The sequence below is a fragment of the Parasteatoda tepidariorum genome, chromosome 1 (assembly GCF_982258835.1).
Source record: "Parasteatoda tepidariorum strain Cologne lab strain chromosome 1, Ptep-v5.0, whole genome shotgun sequence".
Lineage (NCBI taxonomy): Eukaryota > Metazoa > Arthropoda > Arachnida > Araneae > Theridiidae > Parasteatoda > Parasteatoda tepidariorum.
The window spans coordinates 7,790,564-7,813,699 of NC_141755.1; the positions used below are offsets into that span (position 1 = coordinate 7,790,564).

Sequence of the window (23,136 nt, forward strand, 5' to 3'; positions counted from 1 at the left end):
TCTCTTTTTTTTTCATTTTAGTTATTATTTTTTTCAATTCATAAATAAAATATAATTTAGTTTTATTGCTGATTATTTTATTATGAACTTCTGCAAAACTGACTAAAAAATATTTTAGACTTATCTGCTCTAGCTAGTATGCAAAGGATTGTTGATTATAAATATTCCACATGACAGAGCAATCATACTCTTTTCTGAAAATTTATTTTTTTGAGTAAGTGATAATGAGTGAGAAATATCCCTTCTTTCAATATCAGCATTTCGTTGTGACTACATACTGTATGTAAATTATGTTAAATAAGCTTATTATTTTTTAAGCAAATAACCTTTTTAATTATTAATTTATTCTTTTTTTTAAATTCTAATTTATTTTTGTTTCAGTATGATCTCAGTTGCTATACTGCAATGATACGATAGTATGCATTGTGACAATAGTGGCATGTATCCCCGTGCCACAAAATCATATAACATTGTAAATATCAAAAAGTCAATTTATTTATAAAAATAAAAACACAGCTTCAGATTATTATTTGTGAAAGTATGAGGCGTTCATTGTACTTTGCTTATTACATTTCCCCCATAAAGCCATTTGCTTCAAAATTGAGTTGGCTTAAATTCCATGACTCCTTTGGCCAACAACTGGTTGTTGTGGGAGTCTTTTTATTTAAAATATTTTATTTTTAACCAATTAAAGTTATTTTTTGTTTCTGATTTATATTTAGGTTTGCAAAATAAAATTATTCATCATGCATAGAGTCAACCAAGAAATCCTGCCACACTACAATGTTTAAAGTGGTTGTGAAATAACTATTAAAAAAATCTTAATTTGTTAAATTTTGTCACCAATTAAGAACTTCATTGTCCTTATTATAGGTCTTATATATTTGTTTCAATTGATTATATAAACAGTTACATTTGCTTATAACAAGCCCTGATGTAACGAGAATCTGGATTTAATAAACGAATCGAATATGGTTGGTACAGTGTTAAGTCTATTGGAACATAGCTCACTTTTAAGAACTAAACCTCTATTTCAGCGAATTTGTTTTTCTTCGTAATTTATGAATTTCCTACTTACTTCCACTTCTCCAACTTACCTAATCTTTTGAGAAAATCTGTGTAACATACCAAAGACAACTGAAAGTTAGTATGAGTCATAACTCAGCGAACACATGAATTTTTTTTCGAAAGCAGGGGTGCAAATATCAATGTTTCCATTTAATTACTTTGGTTACGTACAGAAATAAAAAATAGATAAAGTGAGAAGTTTTTTATAGTTTAATAAGTATATAAGAATTTATGTGCTTATTTCACTAACTCCTTTTTTCGTAATATCTAAATGACTTACGCTTTTCAGTTGAAGGTTTTTTTGTACATGAATAAAATAACCTTTAGTATTAAGGTGATTACTTGATTTCTGCCTGTGAACTCAATAAAAAAATTTTAGGTATACATATAAACTTCTTATTTTGATAATTTGTCCTTATTTTCAAATCTCCTATTTTGCTATGTGCATTTTTAATTTTCAATTTGGTTAAATGTCTCTTTTAATTAAATAATCAAACCCTAATCGTTTTTAAAATTAATTCCATTGTTTATAAAGTTTACAAAAACTAAATGTTGGTTGACATCAGACTTTTAAGCTCCATGTGCTAAGTATCTATATCTAATTATAATTATGACAGCTGCAACATACAGGTAACGGTCAGAGATTGACTAAGAATGAAACATAATCAAAAAGAAATTAAATATTTTCTTCCTGACTTAGGATATCTTTATCAAGCATAATCTCAAAATAATAAGTGTATTTTTTTCTTGTTTTTAAGCATTTATAAATTAATTTTGTATATAATTATCTATCACTGGCGTGAAAAATTAGTATTAAATATTCATACATTGTGGAAAATAATCATCTTAAAAACAGATATCTGGAGTTGGTGCCTTTATCAAGATATATTTGCTATAAAATTATTTTTGATAGAAAATTTTGCAAGTGAACTAGAAATAGTTATATTTCTCAGTTTAAAGAGCTAAATCAACTAATTAATAATTTATGCAACTTTCACCCAGTTTCTTGTCTTGGTTGAGGGGTAAAATGCAATAAAGTTCCATGTTGCTACCATCTCAAAGAAGAAACTTTGATATAATTTATACTACTGCTTTCTTTCTTTTTTTTTTTTTTTTTGTTTAATTATTCTGATTTGCCATCTCTTTGTTTATGTTATTATATGACTTCTATTTATTTATTGTGTTTTGCTTTTTTTTTAATATGACTTGCTTTGCAACATGAGAATTTTATTATTTTCTTTGTATATCATATTAATCTTGTTTTTAAGCGTAACATTTGACTTTAAAATTATTCGAAGATTCCAAATGTAGTGCTGCTTAAAGAAAAAATGTGACTTGATAAAAATTAATAACATTTTTACGTATGATGAATACTTTACAGCATTTAGCTCTACAAAAAATTTGAAAAGCTCAGCATCATTCAAATCTTTACATTAATTTATATTTTATCATATAAGATAATGTGGACACTTGCAAAGATTAGAAGACCCAAATTACGTAATGAAACTGACTTTTGCCACACCTTCTGTCACCTGGGGAAATGCTCACCTACACCTGAAGAGCAAAACATGTAGAATATACAATAGTTTATTTTTAATAAGAATATTTTTTTTTCTTCAAATTAATAAATTTTAGTTTTAGATGGGAGAAAAAATTTTATTATTTAATAAAAAGTAACCTTATTTTTACTTGTTGAATTTTTTGACTATAACACTTCTAAAGTCAATTCCAACTTATTTTTCCTAAGTTGGAATTGACTTTAGAAGTGTTTTTTTTTTTTTATTGTTTTAGATGAAGTACTCATAATCATTGTTATTGTATTGTACATTTTAATTGTTGTGGTTAATGTAACAATTTTTTGTTGGTTGGTTTCGCATGTTTAAAAAAAAATTAATAAGGTTTTGTCAGTTTTAAGAGATTATGCTGACAAATCAAAATCAACTTTCTAAAAGTAAAGAATCTTAGTTTTAACCCTTTAATGGGCCATTTATTTCTACTAAAGGTAAATTAAAGTATTTTTGGAATTGAAATAAGAAAAAAAACTCATTTAGTTTAGATAAAAAAAATTTAATGCCATTTTTTTTTTGGTGATAAGTATATATTTACCTTGGCCTATTAGGAACTTAATGACTTTTATTTTTCGTTATTTATAAAATAAATTTTATAAATGGGACAAACTTATACTTTTATACGTTTTCTTAAACTACCAATTTTATTCAAACGCACTTCAAGAAAGCTGAAGTTATTAACAAATGGAAACCTAATTAAAAGTGGTAAAAAAGTTCACCATGGGCTTCAAAAATTGGTGGTAAGTATACCTACCACGGCCTTCGAAAGGATTAAAGTCTTAATCCATCATTAGCTTCATTTTTTTTTAAAGAACTGTCAGAATCTAGTAGTCTCAAATTCAGGAATAAGGTCTATAGTGACTTAGCTTGAAAAATGCTGTAATCCTTCCTTACATCTCGATACTACGAAAATCAATGTAAAGTGACAAGTATGATTAAGTACGAGTATATTAGTTCCATTTCTTTGTTAAAATAAACTTTTAGTGTTACTTTCTTCTTGTACCATCTTTGGAAAAGCAACAGAAATTGTTTTCTTCCTAGTTAAAAATCTACATTGTTTAGCAATTCCTATTGCTATCCTTGAGAATAGTACACTGTACATCAATGTCAAGAAATTCTCACACTTTGGATGCAAATGAATTGGTAGAAAATATTAATTTTTTTCTTGTAGAAAAAAGAATTTTTATTATTATATGGAATTCTTGAACATTGGAGATCGAAATATGCTGCAAGTGGCGTAGCGCAGAACCCTCTACCTATGGTAACACTTCGCATGCTTTCAGCATAGCGTGTCGAGAGTCATTGGGGAAGGAAGTACGTTGGATTCCGTCTTGATTTTCAAATAGATTTAAAACTTTTAAATTAAGAAACTATATGGAACTGAAAACTACATTGAGCATAGTTCCAATAGAAAGCGTCGTGGAAATTTTAAAAAATATTTGTGACATAATTCGAAAAATATCAAGAAAGGGGAAAATATTGTTGTGCAATCCTATACAAATGAGAAGAGGGAAGACTCAAGCTATGAAACCGGTCTTCTCCCCAGGTGGCGTATTCGAGCGTCGCGATCTCGAATTCGAAATTTTTGAGAGATTTTGCCGCCCTATGATTTTACAATAAAATAGAGCTCGATAAATAATATTCTTTCAAATTGAAAACTAGTCGACGAAATATAGAAGAAATCCTGATAATTGCTTGCGATCGAGGACTGATTTAAGGTACGGCAATTTGAAGCATGTGCCCTTAATAATTCCAACCTCCAAAAGATCCACAAATTATTGCAAATATCTATGCTTGAACCTTTTAATATATCCTTTAGTAAAAAAGAATATCACATTTAACTTATTTCTAGAACGTATAAACTAGTCTCTGCCTAATAATGCTCGTATTGGCGAGTGAAAGGTGGTGTAGAGCAGAACTTTCTACCTATGGCAACACTTCGCATGCTTTCACCATTAGCGTATGGAGAGTCATAGAAGAAGGAAGTATGTTAGTTTCTGTCTTGATTTTCAAATAGATTAAAATCTTTTAAGTTATACTATATGGAACTGAAAACTACATTAAACATAGTTCTAAAAGAAAGCATCATAGAAATTTTGAAAAGAAATATTTTTTAACAATTAAATACGAAAAATATTAAGAAAAGGAAAAATATCTTACTACATTCCTATACAACTGAAAATAAGAGGAGAGGGAAGGGATGGTACCGTTCTCCCCAGATGGTGTATTTGTATTCGAACGTTGCGATCGCCTTTTTGGGTAGCAATTTAAAATTTTGAAATTTAATTTTAAACTTATTCTCGAATTATTAGCAACAGGAAATCCTATGTGAGATCAAATTCATTCCTCTGCCTTTATAGTCTTTTCGTCTAGGGATTAAGAATTCTGAATAGTTTTATCTTTTTATTCATATTCTTGATATCAGCTCTGGAGGAAATGATACGAACACATGCTATGAGAAATTTTCACACTCGAGTGAAGAAATTTCTCATAGCAATTATTCTAAGAAATTAATTTTGGTGCAAATATCCCAGGCAGTTGCAAATTACCGAAATTAATAAACGGAGGGCCGTTATCGTATTATTTATAATTTTCATTTTTATTTTATATAAATTGTTTGATTTTTTTTTTTTAATCCTGGAATTTCACTCAAATTTACCTGAAAATATCAAGGGAAAATTTCTTCTTTTTGAGTATAAACCCTACGAGAGGCTAAGTAAGAAAAAATAGAAAAGTACACGATAAATCGAAACATTTTATTGCCTACGGGAAAAATTGTAGAGTTTTTCAAAGCATAAATAAATAAATGCTTTTTTTTTTTTTAATTCTTCGCATGTGTGCCTTATAATTATAAGAGCCCAAATTTTTTGTGTATGTTTTACTAATAAATTTGTACCTTTGTTGTTGGATAAATCTTAATTTACTATAATTGGAGGGTACATTTTTGATGTAAGTTCACATCCAACTTCCCTCGAAGAATGTTATTTATCCCCTGCAAAGGTTGTGACATAAAATAAAAATGTTCAAATATCATAAAAGTATTGGTAAAATAAACAAGATTCTAGCTTGTATTATTTTCATTAGTCTAATTGAATTTCTTATAAACAAAATAAAATCTTATTACAAATCATGTCTGAAGCATCTTAATAGGAAAAAAAAGAGGGGAATATCGATTGGTCGAAAGTGGAGTTCTTTTCACCAATGAGAGATAAGAGATGTGCGTGCAATATATCACATAACAGAGTGTGGTGAATGGACTCTAGAGCTCAAATGATATGGGAAACGTAAATGTCGATTAAAAATCCAACTTCTTGAATCCTGGTTTATGCCACTTCCGTGTTTATCTATTGCATTCATTATTTTATAGCGTCGAATTAAAAGAGTATCGTTTTCAGAACGAAGAATGACTTCAGAAAAGTAAGTGACATTTCGCGTTATCAATGAATCATGCATTTTATTTTTTCTAAAATATCTAATTATTATGTAGTTTTTTTTTAATTGTTACACGAAATGTAATTTAATTTTAAAGCCAGGTGCATAGCATGTATCTAAGAAAGATCACGTACACCTGCCAAGTTTTTTTAGCCATTAGAATAGTTTTTTTTTATTATTATTAAAAGCAACAATAAAAACTGTTATTATTAAAACTAATAATAATAATAACAATGTTATTATTAGTTTTATGGAAGTAAAAATGTCTTGCCTTGAAGCATATTATAAAACATAGTTAAAATTCAGTTATTTTATTGTAAATCACCGTAATAATTATTTTTTTAATGCATCATTTTATTTTTTTAGTTGATAAGTTTTCAAAACTACTATAGTAGATACCATACCTACTATAGTATATATAGTATAGTACTACAGTAGCATTTTAAGAAAGTTTGTTATTTGTTTGATTTCTTGTTTTTAAATATTTTCTCTAAAAATGAACAATACACCGAAATGTATATTCAAAATAGCATGTGGTGCGTAAATCATGACAGAAAAATGTTCTTACGTGTTACTTTGAAATTTTAATTAGTCCCCTAATATATCTAAATAAAATTGGAAATTTGGTATACTAATATTTTTTTAACTAACTTTTTTCTCGTTGTTATTTAAACATAAAGAATTTTCTAGTTCTTTTTTACAAAATATTTTTTTTTTCCAAAATTCTCTGGCTCGAAAAAGTCAATTGCGTACTTGCACTTCAAGAAGACCATCGATACCTAGACATGTGACTTATGCCCTCAGTGCTAGCTGAACGTTTATAAACAAGATGGCGTGTTAATTTCGAACGAAGTCTCTCCACATAAGTTAGAAAGGCGCCGTATTACACATCGAATTTGTAAAAATATAATTATTTCTCTTCTACGTCTTTTACTTAACTTAGATTTATTATTTGCTTTTGTATTTTATTGTAACCATGATATATTTTTGTTTCGATGCATAATTAATTTATGTTCGACATGAGTTCGTGCCTGTATTTGTGTTAAGTAACAAGTATTCAGTGAAAGAGCAGAATTCTTTGTGAAAGAAATCAAGATGTGTCATTTAAGAGAATTAATACTTGACGGGCTTGGCTTACTTGAAATAGAATGGAAAGAATAGTTGATAACGTAAACAAATGCCATGTTTCAACAACCAATTAGGGTCGGGATACCCATGCTACGTCACTTGCAGGTATCCCATTCAAAGAAAATTTCATCATATCGGGAATACACGATGTTCGACAATCCCCGTTCTTAATACATATTTTTAGAATCTTTGCAAAAAATAAGGTTATGTACAAACATTAGAGGTCGCAAAATAATATTTAAGCCAGAAAATTTTTTTCAAATTTTGATGAATCAGTATTGAGGAAGGTGGCATAAAAAATTAAAACCGATCTGATTATCTTGGGGGCTGGTAAGTGTTTCTAAACACATTCACCTTCTCTGAACTTACTCCTTTCTAATAATAAATTTATTTTTGATAAACATGCTAAAAATATGTACAACTCATAACTCATTTCCCCACCACACATCTTGCAGTAAATGATGCTTTGCGTGTTATTCTAATTAAGCCGTCATTTAACGTATAAATTTTGCGTTTTTTGTGCATTTTTCTCTTCAAATTTTAGGAACTTCAAGAACTCGTAAGCATAATATAAGCGGAGAGATACACCGGAAGTTTTCTAAATTTCTTCCTGTTTTAGGAAGTTTGTTATTGTTTACATTCAATCAAACATCCATTAGCTTTGACAGTCCTCTGGGACATTTTCCACATCCCTTGTCAGTGCGACCTTACCTACATCGGGTAAACTAAATGCGCTTCAATATTCAGACACGATAGGTATGTCCGTTATCAAGAACTAGAGATATCTTCAATTGCTTCACAATGTTGGAATCTTGAGCATAAATTCAATTTCGACAATGCTTTACGATTTATCTCCACCCCAGTCACGTCGGCTCATCTTGATACCCTGGAATCTTATTTCATTCATTTGAATGCTGATTCCCTTGTTAATGACATTAGTTTCTCCCAGCTTCTCCATAACGCGTGGAAATATATTTTACCCTGATTTGCTTCTCGGCTTCTGTGGTTTCTGTTTCTTGTCTTAATATTTTCATTTACCTTAGGCAATTTTATGTTTTCAAATCATTTTTGTTTTATTCATTATACACTCACGTTTGTCAAGTCTTGAAAACGGGTGCCTATTTTTTAAGCGCTTGAAACATGTCGACTTTTATTTCAATTTTGCATATTTTTGAGGGGTAAGAAGTTTTCTATCAGGTAATTAAGTTATTACTGGTTTGAGTTTTAAATCTTAGAACCCTATACACAAATTTCATGCGAACTAAATTTCGTTAGATTTCGTTAAACATTTAATGGGATGCAGTACTTTACCACTCTGTCCATAGCCTGTAAGTTTCAATTAACTCCTGAAATAAATCCAAACTTTTTACGTCAGATTTTACATACTTATTTTCAAGGCAAAAAAAGGAATAAGAATATTGCTTAATGTATTATTTTTAATTAGATTTTATTACTAATATATTATTTTAAAAATATTTGTTTGAGTAACTCAAATCACGCAACTGTGATTTAAAAAAAAAAATTAAGAGTATAGTAGCTAACGAAAGAAAAAATTCATTTCATTTTATATAAATTTTATTTATTCTTGAAATTAATAAATTTTATGTTTGCTGTTTCGATCTTCACGAGTTAAATCTGAATAATCTGGATATTTTTTTCCATTTAAAGATTTTGAGTTGAGAGACGTACTACGTCATCCAAACGAAGTAAAGCTCTTTTTGGGCACGAAAAAATTCGTGTAGAAATACTGAAAAGCACAAACAATAAGGTGACCAGATTAAGAAACCATGATTTGAAGACAAACCAGAACCATCTTCCTTAAACTTGATTTTATTACTAAGCAATTTTGAAATATCGTGTAATATTCTGTTAAATTAAAATTTGTTTCGTTTTTGGAGTAATTATTTTAAGAAGAGTATTACTTTTTCATCTGCTAATTAGCATGGTGCTTTTTTGATTTTTGTTTGTATTCGCTATTAGACAAAATTATCGTGTTTTTTTTCTTAAAAATAAATAAAAAGCATACACTTTTTTTTTTTACAGCATAAAAAAAAAAAAATTTGTTTTTGAAGAAATTTGAGGACGACTGTGGAAATTCGGGGCTATTTTCTATCCCCAAAATGTCAGAAATTTTTTGAGGACAGACAATTAAATTCGAAACTGTTCACCTTAATAATGAGGAAGAATGAGAGTACTAACGCCTGTTTTGGTACTATAAACAAGTATCAGTACTTTTTCAAAGAATAAATATAAACCTGGAGGTATTTTTTGCCTACCTACAATTCGTACCAATTTTCCCCCCACTTAATTCTTTGTTGCATTGTACCGAAACGTGATCTTTTGTGCTTCACGCGTTATTTCATGAATGTACTTAATCATATTAATTTTTCTAACGATTACCTTCAGAAAAACTTTTTTCGCAAGATTTATTTAGATTAAAAAGAGATTTAAAATATTATACTTAACAACAAGATTAAAAATATGATACTTGCATTTTATATAACCCTAGGAATTTAAAATTAGGTTATACCTTCTAAGTTATCTTGCATTTTTGTTATTTTATTAAAAAAAACGTAACTTTCTTCCCCCATTGTTTTAGACTACCTTCGTCTGCTATTAAAGCAGGTCAGTGGTGGAGGAAACGTTTGAAAAGTCTAAATTCCAACAGCTGCGATCCCAATCAAGATCTTGAAGAAGACAAATCAAAAGCAACAAATGATGAGACCTCCAGCAATGCAAGCTTGCCGCTGGATCGAAAGAGAACTGCCACCTTAACAAGGAGAAAAACATTTCACGTAAAAATCATATTTTTTTTTTTTTTTTTTTTTTGCTTCAGCAAATATTTTATTTAAAAATGAAATTAGTCCAGTAATTAGCGCAACAAAAAAAGGTGTTTCTTCGAAAAATTGATACTTAAGATATTTTTTTAACTAACGCTTTTGTTATGTTATTCTAAATGATACTCAAAAACTTCCTTACACTCAAGCTTCTCCCTTTTCAGAGATAAATTGGGAATAGAATAGTAAGAATTTTATGATACCTCTGATGCCTTTTTCATCAATCATTGTTTGTTTAATCGCTTGTGAAATTGAAAAAAAAATAATATGCAGGGTGCGTAGCGTTTTTAAGAAGTATATAAAGGTGCTTTTTTCATTGATTGTTTTTAAAAAGTGCTTAATTTTCTTTTTTCAAAATGAGATTTTTCTTTTACCATGTTGATTTTCACTACAAATTATGCAGAAAGACATTGTTCACATTGTTCCATTCAACGCTTTCCCAATTAATTCAACCCCAATCTATTTCGGCTTATCGTCAGTCCGTAGCGTATGAAAACGCCTTTTGATTTACATGATTCAAAAATTTTGGCAATGGTCAAAAACAATGCCGAAAGCTGTTTTTTTTTCTTGACATGACGGTTAAAACCGTCAATTGTCAAAAACTTTCCAATCCTACCTAATTGTGATTTTTTTTACAATGCTTAAAAACGTTATTTGAGTGCTTAAAAAGTGCTTATTTTTTCTTGAATAATTTGGTTACGTACTCTGCCATGTTGAAAGTTTTTTTTTTTAGCAAACGATCATTTTACCCGAATAGAAAAATATCCAGATGGTAATTTCAGACTTTTGATAAAATGTTTAAAACCTTTTTAGGTGGCAGACGATTCGAAAGGTATTATATTTCATCCTGCTAAAATTGGTAGACCTCGCCGATCCATTTCTGATGAAAGTACTGTGTCAACCTCTGTTACCTCCCTCACTACCTCCCATCAAGAACAACAGAGGGCTTATCATCAGGCTCTGCACAAATTGTCTCATGATGATCGCTGGAAGAAAGAAATAGCTCTTGGTACTCGTGTTTCACTCTACAGATTGTACAGAGATGTCGGGAAAGGGAATTTTTCGAAAGTCAAGATGGCTGTTCATTACTTGACCAAAGGTTAGTCTTCAAATAATGTCTTGGTGATAAATGCTACCCTGTAACCGTTTCATTAGCTCATCGATCACAACGTACTCGTGCAGAATACATGATAATTTTATTGAAGCAAAACTAACATCTCTATAATTTTTTTTATTTTCGAATATTTTGAGTCATGTTCTTATGTATCATTTTTATCTGATTGCAGAGAAAGTGGCTGTCAAAATAATTGAAAAAGCCAAACTACAAGCGAAGAGTAAACAGATGTTGAGCAAAGAAATATCTGCCATGGAAGCTATTCAACATCCCCACATCATTAGACTCTACGAAGTCATAGAGACACCGTCAAAACTTTTTATTGCTATGGAATTTGCTGAAGGAGGAGAATTATTCCATAAGGTTTCAAATGGGGGAAAACTTCCCGAAAGTGAAGCAAAAGTTCTGTTCTCTCAACTAACCTCTGCTGTTTTTTATCTAGTAAGTGTTGGGTGATCTTTTCCATAACTATAAATAAGTCGTTATTGGATATTTAGTTATTATAATTGGTATCATCCGTGTATGGCTTATGGCTCTTTCTTATAATTTAAGTCTAGTGAAATGTTTTAAGGGTATCTTTAGTTAATGTACAGTGCACAAAAAAATATGAATTACCTTTGATCTAAAGATTGGATTTTCGTGTTCTAGGACTCAATAATAGTGGTTCGAAGGGATGAATTCGAATAGGCTAATTAATTAGTGTAGACGATATTTTAAGTTTCAAAATCAGACGCTTAAACGTGCTTTCTCTGAATATACACACCTTTTTTTCGACGGATTCCGATTTCTAAGCCCCAAAATATCAAAATATAGGGAATAACTGCAACCTTTACCTGAAATCTGGTCCCAAGAGAGAGGTCCAAATATTGGAACCCTTGATGACGTTAACTTAAGTTTTTTGCGTCTTTGTCCATATCTCGATAACTTTTTAAACGAATTGAAATTTTTTTGCACCCAATTATAAAATTCGTTTATCCAAAGATAATTCCACGCAAAAAATAACTTTTAGTAAATATTTATAATTTTATTTAATAATTGTCAAAAATAGATCGGAAGATAAGCAGTGAGCAAGTGTAAGACAAGCAGTTTTTTTTTTTTTTTACATTATTATAAAGAATGTAATTTTACATGGCAAAATAAAAAATTTGAACGAAATCAATCGAAAAGTTCCTAAGAAATACGACTTTTTTAAAAATTCGATTTATCAGAAACTATACGACTGATTTCGCTCAAATTTTGTATTTTGTCATGTAAAATTATACTCTTTGAAATGATGCAAAAAAACTGTTTACCTTACACTTCAAAATTTTTTCGACGATTAATAAATAAAATGATTAATCTTTAAATAATTATTAAAAATTATGATATGATTAAATTAGTCTTTAGATAAAGGAATTTTATAATTGTGTGCAATTGTGTCATCCATGTTCAATAGAGTGCCTTAAAAAAAAATTAATCAAAAATCGCGCAATTATTAAATATTTAGACACGTTCAATATTGAAATTTGTATTTTTTAATCTTACTTAAAATTTATAAACCTTACCGTAGTTGAAACCACTAACGATCATTTGATTTGCGCTACACTCGCACTTAACAGGTCATAAGGGATTTAACAATAAAATTTAAAATAATATGGAAGGAATAAGTTTACTTTTTCCTTTCTTTCTTCTTTTGCTTTAACTTTGATGTGAATATGAACTGTGTTTTTTACTTTTGTAATGTTAAAAATAAGAGGGACAAATAAGATTTTAGAGTTCCCGGTTTAAGGTAAAATTTTATTCTATGTATATTTTGTATCTTTCCCCCCCACACACGATTTCTTTCCTAAAAAGTAAAGGAAGGAAATGCTTTCCTTTTTTAGTAATTTAGCCTGCTTAATATCTTCCGCAAATCGATTCGTATTCTTTAAATATATTTAGACAAAAGGCGTACAATGACCTACTTGTAGCAACAGTTTTAAAAGTGGCTAAAAACGGTTATGGTGTCTATGGTTACCCCTAGTTTTCTTGTCCGATACGTTCTATTTTTAGGTTTATTTATTTTTTAATTAAACAAATTATGTTACTAGAAGCACTTTCTTGCCACTCGAGGAATGTTCAGACTTGTGCCTTATATTGACTTTAACTTAGGATTTATTACCTCTCAACTATAAATAAACCGCAAATTAATCATTACTCGAGTTTATTAGGTATAAGGTTAAAGTTGTAGTTACTGTGTGAAATTCACAATTAATTTATATAATCTTTATCGATACTTTCATTTTGTCTTCTTTACTCGAAACTTCGCTCGATATTTTTATTTTTAGTAGTTTCGCCTAAATAATCAAAGCAGAACTTTGCAAAAAATAATTAATTCAAACTTCCAGAAGAAAGAAAAGCAATATTTCTTAAATTAAGATGGAATTTTAACTAGTTGACACTGATCTTTGAATTTCACACCTAATAATGGCAATCTGTGTCTCACATTTCAGAATAATTTTAACAAATAGAGATAACACAGGAAAGCAAATTTTTTTTTTCTTCTGTTGCATGTTGATATTTTAACAAATCTTAGTATCGATGATTTGTGAATCGGCTTCTCTCTCCAAGCTACAGTTTTTCTTAAATGACATTTTTAGTCAAACTTTTTGTCAAAATGTACAAATTTAAAAGAGTATTTTATGACAGGGGATTTTAAAAAGAAAAGATTCTTAATTTAGAAAACAATCAAAATCAGAAACGTAATAATAGCAGAGTAAATTAAGAAAAATAAATATTACTGTTAAATACATTTCAAGGATCCCAAACAAATCTTATGGAAATCAATCAGTCAAATTGGCTGAAAATTCCATATGTTGTAGTTCAAAGCATTTTGTTTAAAGTTTTCATTTAAAAAAAAATTGCGAAAATTGATAGTTTCCGTGATCAGAAGCTTCAAATATATATATAGTAATTCTCAATTTAAATATCGTCACGACATTAAACATTACCCCATGGAGGTTGATGGAACGGATTTTGCGCTAATTATAGTCCTTATGAGAGCGGATTGTTTAAACAAAAAGATTCTTGGCCGCAAACGAATATCCTGTATAGTTATGCATAAAGACAACTACTTCAATTATTTGAATGTTATTTTACTTTTGCTGGGGAAGTCGATTCACTGTATTATAGACACATTTCGATAGATACATATATATACAATGGATGGTGTTTTCAATATAAATGTAAACAGCAACAATCTCAAGCTCTTGACCTGCTCTTCTTCCGGCTAGAAAGTATACAGATGCTTACTACAGCTTATTCTACGAAGCGCTATTTTCAAACAGATAATTATGTTTTTAATAAAGGAAATAAATTATACAATTTCTGAGCTCAAGTATGCTGTATTTCATGGGACATTAATTATATTAAGTAATTCTGGTGAATTTGAAGTGAAAATTTGTTTTAGTTATTTAGAGATGTATTGTTAAAAAAGGTGACATGGTTGCTAGGCTTAGAAAAAAAATCGTTTTTTTGGCAGTTCTGATTTAGCCTCTTTTTATTTGTTTATTACTGTTTGTTCTTAGTTCAAGCCGTGCACCATCATACACTAGCGTTAGCATATTATTTGAGCAGCGAGATTAAGTAAATTTTACTAATTATCATTTAGGTTTAAATGTCGACGTTGGTATATTGTTGACAAAGTAAGAAATGTTTTATAGCGATTCTTTTTTCAGATGAAAATTCTTACATCTTGAAATGACAGGTCTTCAAATGACTATTATTTTTTAAAACACAAATAATAAATCAGGTAACAAATACACATATACAAGGAATACTATTCAAGAGAGTTTCAAAACACAATGATCACGTTGTGAGCCAAATAACTTTAAAATGCACCAAAAACAGTAACCCGGAAGTATAAGCGGTCAAGAGCTTGCAGCGCTCCCTAGTGTATCATTCATACACATTAACTTCGTAAACAGATACACTTGATGTTATCTAGAGATAACATCAAGTATCTCTAGATATATAACATCAAGTTTTTAGAATATGTACGGTGTAGATACCGTACATATTCTAAAAACAATACAACTCTCGCAATGTGTAAGCAAGTACTCAATATCCAATGCTTCACGCAAGCGCGCTTCAAACTTTCGGTAAGAATTTTTGCTCAGAAGGCTTAATTTTCAACCAATTTGAGAGAGAATTAATTTCCATAAGATTTGTACCGGGTGTTTTGGGGTACGAAAACATTTTTCAAGAAACAATGCCTTTATGACTTTTATTAATTTTGTGATGATGACAATCAAAAAAAATATTGAAATTAATGTGAGAAAACTGGATCTTTATCATGTGATTTTGCGACCAGTAAAAATGTACTGACAACAATGGAAAACCTGCAACATCATCATTAGTTTTTTAAATATAGTTAAATATATTTCAAAGTTTGCGTGCTCTAAATTGGAACAAGCTCTTTTTTCACTCACTACATTAATAGTATTAATCACGCATTCGCTTTATGAATTTTCGCTATTTGGAGTTTGGCACGCGTTTTTTGTTTATCCTGTTTAGTTTTGTAACATAAGATAAAGATCGTGTACGTAGAGTCGTTCAATCTCGGGTAATATACGCTTTAACAAGTCAAAACAAATATTATAATCGAATACTTATGAATGTTTTAACTCTTACGATTTATTTGGAAATTTTGTGTTTCATTTGCTTAAACTATTATATAGCTATATACTGTTATTATAAACATAAATTTAGATAAATCACACATGAAGATCATTTAGATAAATCATACATATCCTTTATTACCGTTTATTACATTTATTCTTTTTAAATTTAATTTTTTTCCTATTATCAATGTGTAGGGTATACCGTAACGAATGCCCTTAATATATATTTTTAGAATCCTTTCCAAAAATGAATTAAGCATACACATTACAAAACACCAATTAATATTTAAACGAGGAAAGAAACTCAATTAAAATGTAACACAAATCACCGTGTGAGATGGCGAACCTATAACATTCATGTATTTTGGTGGAGCTCTAGAAGTACTTATTTTAAATTACTTTTTAATTCCATTCGCTGACGTATTCCAGAACGTAAGGGTGACAAATAACCCCTCCAAAGCTGCTGTGGCTCAAAATATAAAGCCCTCGCCTCCCAATGAGGTCATCCAGGTTCGAATCCAAACGTTGGCTGATCAATATGAATTCTGCTCATAAAAACATCTGGTTGACTGGTCGACATGAAATATCCTTAGTGGTAGACGGATCATGGTTAACAATCCCTTTGCAATATGGAGGTTTTCTCGTGGGAGGTTTTCGTGGTCTTCTTCTCTATGTAATGCAAATGCGGATTAGTTCCATCTTAAAGTCCTCCACGATTGGCTAGATTGTCCCAATGCTTGACCCAGTAATTTTTTTGTCTTCTGGGTTGTGTTCAAAGTTACAAGACTACGGAGTTGCACATTGATGATCAAAAGCTCAGAATTGGGTCAGCTGTTCAGCACCGGCTATAAAGTATAAAATGAAATACGAACGTCTTTTTGTAGAAGAAGATAACTATTTTCTTGGGAAGTTCCTGAGTGTGATAAGTTGTAAAAAAAAAAAAGACTAATCTAAATTTTTTTTTAAAAATCTGTTACTTGACAACCGATCCATTTTTGAGTTTTCAATTGATCAATATTCAATTCCGTAACTTTAAGCCAAAGATATAAAGTATGGAAATCCGGGATCAAGCATTGGTACAAACTTGAACTTGTGAAGGACTTTTTGATAAAACTAATCTGCATTTGAGTTACAGTGAGAGAAAAACCACGAAAAATTCCCCAGTTAGTCCAACGGCAAGGGGATTCAAACCCATGATCTGTCTACCACCGAGGATATATTATGTCAGCAGTATGATCAGCAAGAGCTGGTATCAGAATTTGTATCTTCCCACCACCGCCGGGATTCGAACCTAGATCTCTGGAGAAGAAAAGTAGGAAAAATGAGACCACCCACAACACTTAGTAATAATTGGAAAATCTACTTCGAATATTGAAATAATTATGTTTCTCACTTTACACTCAATACTGTTTTTTAATAAAACTTAAGGTAACATTAATTTTATTTTGCTCATTTTAATTTTTTTTTTTTACTCTCTCTTTTTTATAAACACATTAAAACTTACATTTAAAATATACATTTACAATATTTTTTACATAGTTTTTGTCCTATCAGAATTCAGAAGATGCACACTATATTTAAAATGGTTATATCACAATTTATAGCCCAACAAGGCGGTAGTGACAACTGATTTTGCGTCAAAAAGCAAGTTGGAAATTACACTTCATTCAATAAGCCAGAAATCTTTAACCTTCCTTTACAAGTTCTTCGTAACTATTTTTAATATATAATTTGAGAATCCTAGCCAAAAATAAAGTTAAGAAATATGCAAATTATGATCATTAACGAGAAAATATAATTTAAAAACATCAAAAGCTGTTCTAATTGCGACAAGAAACAAAGGAGTCGCATGGTGATTATTTGAAATACTTCAAGTTTTAGCTTCCAATCAAACTGGTTTTGATAATTTTAATCCCGCCCTTCTTAAAACTGATTCGTCAAATATCAACGACGTTCTAGTTCTACCTGGCTTAAATATTAATTTACGACCACCAATATGCCTTTTTAACTTCATTTTTGCCAAGGATTCTAAAAATACATGTTAAGAGAGATGATTACGGATTATTCCGTCTTAACTTATGAAAACTCATTACATTTCAACCGAAAATAACTAGGTCTTTTAAAAAAAGTTTCCTAATAGTAGAGATAAAAAAATTAACATATAACTCAGTTTTATAAATTTTAGTTACTCTTTTGGTTTTAAGAAATATTTTGCTTTTAAGATAATTTAAGAATTATTAATTAATTTATAAGCATTTCAATTAATATGAAACAAGTTTAGAAATGAAAATCATGCAAATATAATTTATAAATAAAGGTAACTGAATGTACATCTAAGGAGTAATGATCTTCAATAGGACAATGACCTTTACCGGGAGTATCTTCTTATTGAAGAGAAAAATATGCAACATCAAAGGCACGCCCAAAAATCAATACTTATTTGAGAGTGCAACAGGTACAGCCAGCCATTGCATTGCGAGATACATTATAACAACTGACAACAGAATTATTGGTATTGTTTACGGAAATATCAAAAAATATTGATCGAAGTTGTCAATAAAATTATTTAAAACTTATTGTTGCGATAAGAGTTATTTCTGGGATAACGAGTTTTTCACATATTTTTCAGGGTATTGACATTCAATTTCCTGATTTGAAAAATAATAAAAGTTTTTGCGTATTGATGTAATTGAAAAGATGAACTTTACCATTTAGACAAATAAATGACTCTGTAAAATTCTCCCAATGATAATTAAAACGGATATTTTTATACAAAATCTTGAGAAACAAAAATAATTTTTGTTATTAAAATAGTTTTTAATTTTAAGTAAAGCAATAAGGAGGTTTTTAGTAAGCAAGTAAAGATTTTTTCTCTCTATATTTTGTATATTCGTGATCTCAACGCTCGAATACGCCATCTGGGGAGAAGAACGATACTATGTTTTGAACCTCTCTCCCCCTATCCCCTCCTCTTCTCAGTTGTATAACAGAATGTACTACGATATTTTCCCCGTTCTTAATATTTTCCGCATTTAATTGTTAAAAATATTTTTTTAAATTTCCATGACGTTTTCTTATGTTCAATGTAGTTTTCAGTTCCATATAGTTTCCCAACTTAAAAGATTTTAATCCTTTTGAAAATCAAGATAGAAGCTAACTTCCTTCCTTCTCCTATGATTCTCCACACGTTAATGGTGAAAGCATGCGAAGTGTTCCCATGGGTAGAGAGTTCTACTCTAGGCCACCTGTTACCCATTTCGATCGCCAATGGTGCAATAATACAAATACATATCTTTAGAAAAAATTAACGTTTGAGAAAAAAAAATATGATGTTTGTAACTATTAACAAAGACTTCTCATTCCATTTCAGCACAAGAACAATATAATTCACCGGGATTTGAAGGCTGAGAATATTTTCATCTGTGGAAAAAATACCATAAAAGTTGGAGACTTTGGCTTCAGCACTAGAGTACAGAACCCAAAGGAGCAGCTGTTGACGTTTTGTGGTTCGCCACCCTATGTTGCACCTGAAATTTTTCAGAACGAGAACTACGTTGGTTCCAGCGTAGATATCTGGTCCTTGGGTGTCCTTTTATACTTCATGGTTTCCGCCGCTCTGCCCTTCAAAGGAGACACAGTGTCCGTGATAAAGCGGAAGATATTAGCTGGCCATTACAGTGTTCCTAAATTTATCACCCAGGAATGCACAGATCTCATAAATGGATTGCTTCAACTGGATCCCTCGAAGCGGCTGACTTGCAACCAAATCAAGAGCTGTCAATGGTTGAAAGGAGCCTTTTTTCCATCTCCCGGAAATGGGAAAAATTCCACTGTTCAAAAAGAAACCAAAGAATCTCTAAACAGTTTGGGGATAACTGAAAATATTTTGCAAGAACACTTGCCAAAAGGAGCTCGCAGCAATGTCAATGGAACCTACCGCATAATCAGTCACAAGAAAGAGGCATTGTATTCGGCAAATGATGGAAAACATCATAATTCCAGAAAGATTGTGATAAGCTGCCCAACATTTCAATCCAAAACATGTGTTATTGTTTAATTTTGTTTCCAACTTGGTTTTGTTTTCATAATTATTCAGTATTAAAAATATTTGTAATTTGATTTTGATTTCCTTGTAATAATTTAAGTTTTTTGTAAAATATTTTTTGTAACATATTTTTTGTGACATTAAAATTATATCCATCAAAAAATGTAGATATGTGAGTGAAGTGGGAAAATATGTAACTATTTATTTTATGTGTTTCTAATAGAAGGGAGATTTTTAGTTTTAAAATCGGTACAGCTCATTTTTTCCATTGTATATAGCTTTTAGAAACAGGTGTTTAGAATCTGTAACTACTTTATTCTTCAGCTTTCTTGAACAATTCCAATCAAAAATTACTCCTTTCCTTTGCTGATGTATTTGTTTAATGTTTATTGAAAAGTTAACCAAATTAAGCTTATTTACTTTTCCTAAAATAGTTCAATAATAAATTATTATAAAATTTAAAATTTTCCAGCTCAAATAGATAAATTAAAAAATCACTTTTGAGAAATGCTTCTCCATTTTTATAGTGTCTTAAATCACTTAAAAATAATATGATGTTGATGTATCATAATAACTTCGCAAGTATCTCCTTTTAACTCCACTCATTGCGGAGGCAGTGCTCGCAATAACCCTCCCACCCTGATTTAAGAAAAAAAAGAAGAAAAAAAACAGTAAAGCATGGATGAAACTTAAAGTGGTCTGTGGGAAAATTAATGTGATAAATAAGTATTTTATAAAATTTTCTGATTAGTTTCCGAATTATAAGGTTTTTCTTTCGACTCATTTTCACAATTAGAGCTCGAATTCAATAAGAATCAACAGCTTGCTAGAAACCAAATAAAACGCTCACAAATGAATGGTGATTATAGGAGAATTTCACCGCCAGCAAAAAAAAAGAAGAAAAAAAAAACAATATTTCCTTTTACCCAGGGTCACTATAGTTTGTCTACGGTAAGAACTCCCACCGCCACAAAGTCTGAGGCCGTCTGCTGCTATGGAAACAAGAATAGTGCATTTCTTCAAGGAAAGAAGCTTCTTTTCACTGTAGACAGAAGAAAAATATTACCTTTCTCTCGCCAACCCGAGCCAAAATCTGTCCTAAACAATGACCCCACAGCCCTACTTAAAATAGTTATACCTCTTTACCATAGTCATCGCCCCGGTTCCAGATGAATGGTTAGAAGAATTCTTACTTTAGACAAACTATCCCCTCGTATTGGTATCGGTACCCCTTCTGTCTTCAATTATCCACGCCAATTCACTTGTTCAGTGGGTAACATCACCCCCACACACGTCAGTTCGAAAAACAAATGAATTTTTTTCACTTCAGTTCCGGAGAAACGAAACTTTTTTTCAATATGAAAGGTCGCAAATGATGAATTTTTTTTCGTTATGTGCAATATTTACTTCGTTTTAAACAAAAATAATGTGCAATATTTATCTCTAGTTCTGTGTTCGTATTAAAGAGAACATTTAAAAAAAGCTATATGAGTAAATATGGTCAGCAAGATTACCATGACACTGGATTTTCATAATGTAGTTATGTTTCGATCAAAATATGAAACTTGTTTTCTTTTATAAAGGTTTGAATTTCATAAATATATTTCCGCAACAACCAGTAGTGGGCCAAAAGGATCTTGAATATTAAGAATATGCTTTTGCTTTTCAACTTAAAGCAATTCTAATTGGGTAAATACACCGAAGATTTATTACTATTATTAGTGAACATAACCTTTTTCTCGTTTTCTTGATGGCACAGGAAAACTACTCAATAATTACCAAGGGGTAAGTAACAAAAATATATTTAAATCGTTAACATGATCAATACGGTACAATGGTAGACATTACTACTACTACTTTTCAATGTAGATGTTCTTGCTTTTTACAAAATCTTTGTTTGCAGTTACGGTTACAATCTAATGATAAACTCCGCCATCTATCGGTGGTTCAATAACAAGTAATTCTACATATGCCATTCGGTGGTGAATGACACGATTATGCCAATCTCGTAGGCATTTTTTAAATGCCTCCTTTGCTTCCCACTTTGACTGGTACCAATCGTTTTGCTGCTGAGCGGGCTTCAAGTATCGACTAAAGATAGAAACTCAATCCTAATAATAACAGATGTTATATAGCTGTTCTGTAAGCTAGATTAGTGCCTACAATTAAGCTTGCTTTGAACCTTCGCGGATTATTTGTCTTATTAAATGGTAATTTTTTTTCCATTTTATGTCTGTTTCAAGTCTCATACTTAACCAGTATCACACTGAAAGCAGCGTGATACTTATAAATGCTAAAATAAAAAATAAAAAATTTGAAATTAAAAAAAAAAATCACATTTTTCCCAAGAAACCACTTTCATTTTTTTTCTGCATTCCATTTTCTTTTAACTTTTAGTACGTAAGAGATAATGTAAAAATGATTTTCTGAAGAATTTTTTTTTAGATGAAATAGATAGAGTACAGCAAAGGTATGAATCCATGCTGAATTTATGAATCTTTAAATTTCAATCACGTTTTCCAATAAAACACATTTTTCAACTTCCTTCCGATTGATACTTCAGATATTAACCGAATAATATTTTGATTTATGTCAATTTAGATAATTATGTTTTCTGCAACGTAAGGCAGAATTTTTTTTATTTTTTATATCTGTTCTTTTAATGATCTTGTGTACACAGTGTTGCAGCTAAAGTAAGCTATCGTCATAAGTGTGGGGTCTAGGTAGAGTAAAAGCACGGAGCAATCACACCTTAAAAATGATACGGGAAAAAAAGTAAATTTCAAAGTTGTTCAGCTTCATCAATTTATAACAAAGAAAAAAAATGCTCACAAAAATCCGTAATACGATTTTGTTTCGAATCTCCTGCTATTTACTCGCTTTTTGATGTAATCCCACAAAGAAAAAAAACAATGGGTTTAGGTCAGTTAATCGTAGACACTGATGACTTACTGCTGGAATGTGTCCCTCCCGGATGTACTGTTGATTGAACATTTGATACCTTGTGCAAACGGTGAACCATATATTCCGGTGGTCACTCAACGGCAAATCTTTTCGAAAATCGGATTTTCAGAAGTTCGAAGTATCGGGATCCTGTTAACATGCCTTCGTCGAATACCTGGCAGATCAGTCTATGATTAAAAATTCCACACACTCCATTTATCAACCAGTGTACTTGATGTCGAACTTTGATAGCACATCTAGGATTATTCAGCGACCAGAAATCGATGCTGTTATGTATTTTTATCGTCAGTATAAATGCGCCTTGCAATAATTCAACTCAACTCAACTATTGTTATCCCTC

At 30.4% G+C, this 23,136-nt stretch overlaps 1 protein-coding gene across 1 annotated transcript; it reads left to right on the forward strand.

The window, feature by feature from the left end:
- The first annotated feature begins 5,887 nt into the window (after positions 1-5,887).
- On the forward strand, positions 5,888-19,906 carry LOC107439914 (serine/threonine-protein kinase NIM1). The gene is made up of 5 exons (XM_016052659.4): positions 5,888-6,053; positions 9,796-9,991; positions 10,847-11,132; positions 11,320-11,588; positions 19,158-19,906. The coding sequence occupies exons 1-5, from the start codon at positions 6,040-6,042 to the stop codon at positions 19,842-19,844; spliced, it is 1,452 nt and encodes a 483-aa protein (XP_015908145.2). The 5' UTR covers positions 5,888-6,039; the 3' UTR covers positions 19,845-19,906.
- Positions 19,907-23,136: the final 3,230 nt, after the last annotated feature.